The sequence below is a fragment of the Quercus robur genome, chromosome 4 (genome assembly GCF_932294415.1).
Source record: "Quercus robur chromosome 4, dhQueRobu3.1, whole genome shotgun sequence".
In the NCBI taxonomy this organism is placed as follows: domain Eukaryota; kingdom Viridiplantae; phylum Streptophyta; class Magnoliopsida; order Fagales; family Fagaceae; genus Quercus; species Quercus robur.
The window spans coordinates 55494850-55504332 of NC_065537.1; the positions used below are offsets into that span (position 1 = coordinate 55494850).

Consider the following 9483-nt stretch of genomic DNA (forward strand, 5'->3'; position numbering starts at 1 on the left):
TGAGACAGGAAACAGAACTTTGAATCTTGATTGGTCAACACGCTTTGATATATGCTTGGGTGTAGCAAGAGGTTTAGCTTATCTTCATCAGGAGTCACGACTTCGAATAGTGCACAGAGATGTGAAGGCCAGTAATATTCTGCTTGATTCTGATCTTATCCCCAAAATATCAGACTTTGGCTTGGCCAAACTTTATGATGATAAAAAAAAGCCACATAAGCACCCGCGTGGCAGGGACCATGTAAGATTTTAGAGGCATAGCTGTCACCTTGTCTTTTTGAATTACATAATCATATATTTCATGTTACTAATATATTTATGTTAGTACTATTTGTTCATGTGATTATTACTGATATAGTGGGTATCTTGCACCGGAGTATGCCATGCGTGGGTACCTTACAGAGAAGGCTGATGTGTTTGCCTTTGGTATTGTGGCTCTAGAGATTGTTAGTGGGAGGCCAAATTCTGACTCAAGCTTGGAAGAAGAAAAGAAGCATCTTCTTGAATGGGTATGAATAATAATTTTGTCCCTCAAAAAGTTTTTGTAGTATTTATCTTCATCTGGATATGTATTTGCATGACAACCATGATCCATCCATAACTCTCTCTCTCTCTCTCTCTCTCTCTCTCTCTCTCTCTCTCTCTCTCTATATATATATATATATATATATATATTATTTTTTTTTTTTCTGCCAAAAGTTGAAGTACCATTAGAACTTGGATCATAACTTATCAAAAATAAATAAATAGATAAAACTTGGATCACATTAAGAGGAAAGTTTGGATTTCCAAACGAAGCAGAATAATTTTATTTTCTTATTTAGAATATTTGAAAATGAGTCCACTTTGCAACATGTCTCAATACCTAGGATGCACGGACGCGGCAAAATGGCTGCCGCATCAACTTCCGACGCAACGACGCGCGAGGGATGCCGCTCCCTACCCGTCGAATTGCGTCCATTTTTTTTATTCCATTTCCGGATTCACGCTGACTCGCACCAATTCAGCTCCGATGCGCACCAATTCTCGTTGAATCGGGCCGATTCGCGCCCATTTGGGCCGAATCGAATCGTATCGACCGAATATCAGTGTGTTTCAGTTGGAATAAGGAAATCAGCTGCTAAGGAAAAAAAAAAAAAAAACTTAAAACTGAAAATACTAGTGGATTTGATACACCGCTATCGCCATCTTCAACGGCCTTAACCCCTTTCCTCTTCTTCTTTGCTTCTTTGTCTTCTTCTCGCTTTTTTTTCGCGAGCCCAAGTTGTCGTTCTGTTTTTTTTTTTTTTTTTTTTTTAATAAGTTTTGTTTTGTTTGTTTTTTTTTTTTTTTTTGAAAAGGATTGTTAAATGCGTTTGGTCAAAGAGGCTTTATTTTGGTTTTTGTGCCTCTCACGTGAGCCACATCTCTATCTTTTTCTTTTTCTTTTTACATTGGGCCATTGAACCACTAAGCCTTTGGTACGTGAGCCACTAAGCCTTTGGTCAGAGAGGCTTTATTTTGTATATTATTATTATTATTATTATTATATGAGTTTTCTATTATTATTATTATATAAAAAAGCATGCTTAGCAATATATAAAATATATAAATAAAAATATTTTTAATAATTTTTTAATTGCCGAGTCCCGCCGCACCCGCACCCACCATTTTCAAAAATTCCCAAGTCCCACACCCGCACCCGAGTCCTGAAACGCACCCGTACTTCATAGCTCAATACCTAGGGATGGCAACGGGTCGGGTTCGGGCCGGGTTTCTTAATGCCCGAACCCGACCCGCGAGTCTGTCCCAAAAACCCGAACCCGCCCCGTTTAATAAACGGGTTTTTTTCCTGTGCCCCAGACCCACCTCGTCGGGCCCCGCGGGTCTCGTGGGCCCCGTCCAAGATCAGAAATCCCCAAAAAAAAACCCCAAATCACGTTCATCAATCTACATCAGTCTGATCAGAAACCCAAAAAAAAAACCCCCAAGACGCCGAGAACATGTTCATTAACCTAGATTAGAAACCCAAAAACAAAAACCCCAGATCATATTCTTCAATCGAAACAGAGTAGCAACTAAAAGCCCAAAAACAATCACAAAGATTTCAGATTTTTTATTTTTACTTTCAAAATCACAAACACAAACACAAATCCTAACACAGAAATCACAAACCCAAACTTGATTCTCAAAAAAAAAAAAAAAAAAGGAACCCAAACTCCCTAACGATCCCAAAGGTCCCAAACCATAATGAACCCAAACAGAACGAACTGAGATCGGCGGTGAACGGTGACACTAACAGAGCTTGGGACGGCGGCGAAAGCTTGGGACGGCGGCGAAAGGTTGGGACGGCGGTGAGAGGTTGGGTAGTTGGCCGAAGGTGAGATTGAGATTTGTGAGTGAGTGAGTGAGATTGTGATTTGTGAGTGAGAGAGTGAGATTGTGTGAGTGAGAGTATTACAGATGAGAGGCGGGCTGCAAGTGAGCTGAAATGAAATGAAATGAAGAAGAAAATGTTGGGGTTTATAAAAAAATATATATAGGAGGGTATTTTAGTATTTATATATATATATAACCGGGTCGGGTCGGGTTAGGGCCGGATTTTCATAAAACCCGGACCCGACCCGAACCCGGTTCGGGTTTTTTTTTAAGACCCAAATCCGACCCTATTCCTTATCGGACCGGGTAAAATCCGGCCCATTAGGATCGGACCGGACCGGGTACCCGCGGATCGGGAAGAAATTGTCATCCCTAAATAAACTGCCCTTATTTACATTTCCCTTCATATCATTATCTTTTTGGTTTTTTTGATTCTATTCTCCCCTGCTTTTATTGTCTCCATGCTCATTAATTTTGTCTCTCTGTGGAATTTTGTCATTGGCTGCCAATAAAGTTGAAGATTGGAATTGTAAAATTGGAAATATTTGGATCTTATAAGGGTAAGATACAAAGAGCTCACCTTTAGATATTGAGCAATCTTTTTGAGTCAAGCCAGAGTATTAGATACGGTTTTGTTTTCCTTTTTTTATGGAGATGTAATTAATTTTCTGAACTTTTCATATCCTCAATCCGAAAAATACTAGATTTTATCCCAGAATTTGCTCCTACTAACTTATAATTTTTTTTTTTTTAATTTCAAATTAGTACACAAGAGAAGTATGGAAAATTATTAGGTACTCCTGGAAATCATAAATGCATACTCCTCCCTCTCACATGAATGGTAAGTCCCACCATGAATTTAATTAGTGGATCCCACCATTCATGTGAGATAAGGGAATACACATTTATGGTACTCCGAGAGTACACAATAATTTCTTGAGAAGTATATATATTTGTTTAATTTTCATGCACATCTTCTTTAATAGTGCTTTTCTATATATATATATTTGATAGATACGAAAATATATGAAAAACGATTTTAAATTTTAGTGGGTCTAAATGTAACTTTTGATTAAAAAGTTATTTGTTTATTTTAAAAATTAGTTAAAAATGGTTACTAAAAAAAAAAAAACAATAAGAGTTTAAAAAGTTGTACAAAGGAAAAAGTTTTTGTCAAATAGACATTAACTTTAGTTTGTAAAAACATCTATTGTAGTACTATTCTTTTTTTCTTTTTCTTTATTTCTTCTTTTTGGCTAAATGACTGAGTTGTATTATACAACAAAATCACAGGGACAGGGGTCCATACCATGTTTAATGTAAAAGGAAGATTCTCATACCATTTATCGAAAATTCGCTGGACTACATTTTGCATTATTAAGTTCTTTAAATTTCTTAATTTATATTTATTTTTATTTTTATTTTTTGCTTAATATGTATGTTATTGTTCTTTTTTTTTTTTTTTAAATTTGAATATTGATATTTTATTAAAGGGTCTTTGAATTTTTATTTTTATTTTTATTGAAATGCAGAGATTTTTCTTATGCACAATTCGAATTTTTGTTTTTATTTTTATTGAAATGTAAAAGATATTCATTTTTTTGTAGAATTAAAAAAAAAGATATTCATTTAATTTCTAATATTTCCACCCTTCAACTATATGTTGCATATAATCTGAGACATTTTATGTTCTTTATCTAGAATTAAGCAAGAAATCCATCACCGCATGGCTTGCTGTGGTTGGCTTTAGCTTTAGTAATCTACTTATCCTCGTCGGATTAATGTATCAAGGCTCTGCTGCTGCTCTATTCCATGAACACAATGCAATCATGCTAGGCCTAATAATAGATGTAGTTACTTTCACTACAGCATTGGCAGCGTGGGTACTAGCCACTTCCAACAGAAATTCTCCCTTATTCTTCAAGAGCTTCTTATTTTGGGGGTTCTGGCTTGTGACTTACTCCTCTTCATCCTTAACCCGATCTTGGGGTGGGTTATTTATGCATTATGTGCATCCACTCTTGTACATTTACTTTATGGCTCCTACAAACAAGTTTTCGAGTCCTATCAAGAAAATTTTCAATCAATTTCAAACTGGCTTAAACAAAAATTCCCACAAATTTTCAAGTCCTGCCAAGAAAATCTTCAACCAGTTTTAAATTGGTTCGAACAAAAATTCCAACAAATTTTTGAGCCTTGCCGAGAAAATATCCAATCAGTTTCAAACTGGTTTGAACAGAAATTCAATTCCCAATCAATTTCCCAAACTTCTTCCCAAGCATCCAATGGATTTCTCATGCTTACTCCCAATGTGACAGTGAAACAAGCAATGAAATCAGAAGAATGCTTGACTGAAGGTTAAGCACAACAAATGGAGGGAGGTTGTGTTCTTATTATGCATTGATTTGGAATACAATAAGTCTAGTAACATTTTGTCTACAACATGTTGAAGTGGTAGGTTGTGAGTGATGAGAAAAAAAGATATGGTATTAGTATTAGGTCCATGTGAAAGTGACCTTCTTCAATTCACAATTTGTTGTCATAACAAGTTGTGAAATAATTTACGATATAAACTGTATTTGTAACAAAGTAATATGTAACAAGGTGTTAATGTTTTATAGTGAATCCTAATGCACAATATTTATGTGATTATTGATAAATTTGTAACGTATGCAATATGCATCAAAAGAAAATAATTAGTTTTGGTTTGAAGATATGGCCTAGTTATCGAGAGCCCATTTATGCCTCCTACAAACAAATTTTCGAGTCCTATCGAGAAAATTTCCAATCAATTTCAAACTGGTTTAAATAGAAATTCTCACAAACTTTTGAGTCTTGCTGAGAAAATCTCTTACGAGTTTTAAATTGGTTCGAACAAAAATTCCAACAAATTTTTGAGTCTTGCCGAGAAAATATCCAATTAGTTTCAAACTGGTTCAAACAGAAATTCAATTCCCTATCAATTTCCCAAAATTCTTCCCAAGCATCCAATGGATCTCTCATGCTTACTTCCAATGTGATAGAGAAACAAGTGACGAAATTAGAAGAATGACTGACTGAAGGTTAAGCACAACAAATGGAGGGAGATCCGTGTTCTTATTATGCATTGATTTGAAATACTATAAGTCTAGTAACATTTTGTCTCCAACATGTTAAAGTGGTAGGTTGTGAGTGATAAATAAAAAATAATAAAAAAAAAAAAAAAGAAAAAGAAAAGAAAGAAAGATATGGTATTAGTGTTAGGTCCATGTGACAACAACCTTCTACAATTCACAGTTTGTTGTTACAACAAGTTATGAAATAAGTTATGATATAAATAGTATTTATAACAAAGTAATATGTAACATGGTGTTAATGTTTTATAGTGAATCCTAATGCACAATATTTACGTGACTATTGATAAATTTGTAACGTATGCAATAATTAGACATGGCAAAATAGGTTAGAATTTTTTGACCCGACCCAACCTGACCTGATTTTTTTTACCTGAAGCAAAAACAAGTTAACTTGTGACCCGACTCATGTTTTTTGTGGGTCAACCTGACCAACCCGTGACCTGAACCATTTTTTTAAACTTTTTTTTTGGTATAAAATTAATAAAATTAAGACAATATTGGTTTATTTGTTTATTGTTATCTTTAATGAAACTGTTAGGTTCTAAGACTTTAGAAACTAATGTATTAGAATTTCAATATGTATTATATTGGCAAACCATAATCAAAACAAAGAGTCTAGGTTTAGGCTTGCTCAAAGTGTGATATATTGTAAAATTGGAATTGAGTGATTGCAGGATTTATTGGACAAACTTTGCAAGGCTCAATCGATCGAAAATTAGACACGATCGATCAAAACTCGTGTAGATTTAATTTTCTATAGAAACTCCAATTCAACCTAAGCCCATATAACATGTAGGGTTTTGTGTTTCACTCCAAGTATAAAAGGAAAAACCCTAGCTACGTTTTAGAAGTCTTTGGAGAGTTGTGTGTTGAATCTTCTATGAGATCTAGAGATGTTTACCTTCATACACACACATAGAGTTGTCAAGATCAAGATTCGCTTCAAGAACTTGATGATATCTTCAATTGCTGTATAAAGAACTTTAAAGAAGATCTGAAACCTTTGAGTTGAGTTTTAAATTCACAAGTAGGAGAACTTGTGGTTGCTGCAGATCAAAGAAAGAAGTAGTTCATGGACTCGGAGCTGTCATGTGGTCGTGGTAGTAAGTTTTCTACTCTAGGTAGCAATAGGATGTTAATGGTCTATCCTTGAACAGAGTGACGACTTCATCAAGTCCGAGGTGGATCCAAAGGATGATAGTGTCGTTCTTGCCCAGCCCGTTATGGACCAGCCCGTTATTCCTCTAACCCTGTTAGCCAACCCTCCAAATGCTGAAGATCCTTCAACTCAAGATGTCCAAGACCCTCCTCCTAAAGGTGACAAGATCCCTTAAGACCCCCCGACCTCCTGAACTTGGCCTTTTTCTTTCCTCTTTATTGTAAATTTAATTTAATTTTCGGAAAATGTTTAAGGCCCCTTTTTTTTTTTTTGGGCTCTGTTTGTAAAAACTTCACTTTATTTATGGTATTTAATATTCATCATTTTCAATATGTGTGTTGCTTATTGCCCTTGTGAACCCGTCTTTTTTATAACTTAATAATTTCATCTATTTGTGGGCTAATAAACTTCATAATGGACTCGTCCACTTTATGGGCTAAGAAGCTTGTTCCTTTGTGGATTATAATCTCTTCATGTGATGAATTTGTCCACTTGTGGACTTTTTAAACTTTATAATGGACTCGTCCACTTTGTGGGCTTGATCATAGATCCATCCACTTTATTGGACTCATCAACTTTACGGGATGAATTCGTCAATTTTGTAGGATGAACTCGTCAACTTTATTGACTAAGTTATGAACCCTTCTTTTTGTGAATCTGTCTTCTTTGATCATGGATTATATTAAGTCATCCTTGCGGAATGAGCTCGTCTACTTCATGGATCAGTCCATTTGTGGGCCAAATCATGAACCCATCCACTTGTGGGATGAACTCGTCCTTTTATGGACCTATGAATTCGGATACTTGTTGATTTTATGTTAATAACTTATCCTTTATGGGATGAACTTATCCACTCTATGGGCTTACTAGCAAACTTGTCCACTTTATGGACTTATTAATAAACTCGTCCATCTTATGGACAATAATTCATCCTCTTGGAATGAACTCGTCCACTTTATGGACTTACTAATAAACTCATCCACTTTATGGATTCATGAACTGTCCACTTTATGGACTTAATAATAAACTTGTCCACTTGTGGACTTGAAAATATTTTGTAGAAAAACACATTAGTCATATCTGAATAACCTCCTCTTATTATGATAAATCATGCATTCATAGAAAAATTGTTCCCTAAAAAAAAACCTGCCCTTTGGGCTTAAAAAGTATTGTAGCAAAAATTAACAAAGGTAAACTAAAAAATTGAGGACTGTAGCTAAAATTAACTAAAGTAAGTGGAAAATGAAGAGTGTTGCTTTCCACGCTATCAACTCTACTGGTAGTACTTACGTAGGTGCTTGGTGTTCCATGGATGGTGCAACTTCCATCCATCTAGTGTCTCTAGGTGGTAGGTGCCTTTCCTCTGCCATGACGTAATCTTGTAAGGCCCCTCTCAGTTAGGGCCGAGCTTCCCTTAGGTAGGGTCTTTAGCAGCGTGCATTACCTTTCTTAAAACGAGATCTCCAACCTGAAAGTCTCTGTTTCTGACCCGAGAGTTGTAATGCTTGGCCATGAGGTCCTGGTACCGTGCGAGTCTTTGTTCGGCTGTCACCCTAACTTCGTCCAATGGATTGAGCTGTAGATGCATAGCCTCTTTGTTTTTTCTTTCATCATGGTTGTCCACCCTGTAACTTGTAAGCCCGACCTCGGCTAGAATGATTGCCTCACTCCCGTATGTTAGCCGAAATTGTGTCTCTCTAGTAGGTGTCCTTGCTGTTGTCCTGTACGCCCATAGTATTCTTGGCAGCTCTTCAGGCCATATACCCTTTGCCCCCTCAAGCTGAGTCTTGATAATTTTAAACAATGATTGGATTGTGGCTTTAACTTGTCCGTTAACTTAAGGGTGGGCAAGAGAGGAGTAGTGGTTTTTGATCCCCAACTGCGAGCAAAAATCTGGGAAGGAGTCATTGTCGAATTGTTTCCCGTTGTCTAAGACCAGGACCCTAGGGATCCCATACTTGCAATTGATGTACCTCCAGACAAAGCTTTGTACGTTATTCTCTATAATGGTTTCCAAGGCTTCAACTTCCTCCCACTTTGTAAAGTAGTCTATGCCTACTATAAGAAACTTCAACTGTCTCACTGCTATCGGGAATGGTCCCATGATTTCTAATCCCCACTGAGCAAATGGCCATGGGACTGTCATCGGGGTCAGCTCTTTGGATGGCTGTCTGATGATGTTGCTGAACCTTTGACACTTGTCACAGGTTTTGACATAAGTCTAGGCATCCTTTTGCATGGTGGGCCAATAGTACCCTACTCGAATCAATTTGCATACCAACAATCATGACCTTGAGTGCTTTCCACAAATCCCTTCGTGGACTTCTCTCATGACGTAGTTTGCTTCCTCAGGGCCCAAATACCTTAAGTATGGGCTGGAGAAGCCCCTCTTGTACAAGACGTCCTTTATTAGAACGAATCGTGTTGCTTAAACCTTCAGCTTTCTTGCGGCTTCCTTCCCATTTGGTAACATGCCATTTTTCAAGTAGGAGACTAATGGTGTGGTCCAGTTATTTTCATAACCAATCTCCTGCACATCGACGGAATCTATTAGTGGAGAGAGCTAAACAATGGAGAGTACATTGCCAGGGATGATCATATGTTCTACTAAAGCAGCTTTGGCAAGGCGGTCGGCTTGCTAATTTTCTCCTCTATGGATTTGAACAATCTTGGCTTGTAAGTCATCTACCCTTCTCTTTACTTGCTACAGGTACTTCTTCATCCTTTCACCCTTACATTCGTAATCCCCGTTTACTTGGTTGGTGAAGATCTGGGAGTCGCAATGAATGACCACACTTGTAGCCCCCGCCACTTTGGCTAGATCAAGTCCTACCACTAAAGCTTTGTACT

General features: G+C 36.8%; 1 protein-coding gene across 1 annotated transcript in view; it reads left to right on the top strand.

Moving 5' to 3' along the window:
• The window catches only part of LOC126722200 (probable LRR receptor-like serine/threonine-protein kinase At1g56140), a 48479-nt gene extending 41671 nt beyond the window's left edge, over positions 1-6808 (top strand). The window contains exons 22-24 of the mRNA XM_050425346.1: positions 9-241; positions 378-509; positions 6632-6808. Of these exons, the coding sequence (XP_050281303.1) occupies positions 9-241; positions 378-509; positions 6632-6808 (542 nt within the window). The remainder of the gene's footprint in view (positions 1-8; positions 242-377; positions 510-6631) is intronic.
• Positions 6809-9483: the final 2675 nt, after the last annotated feature.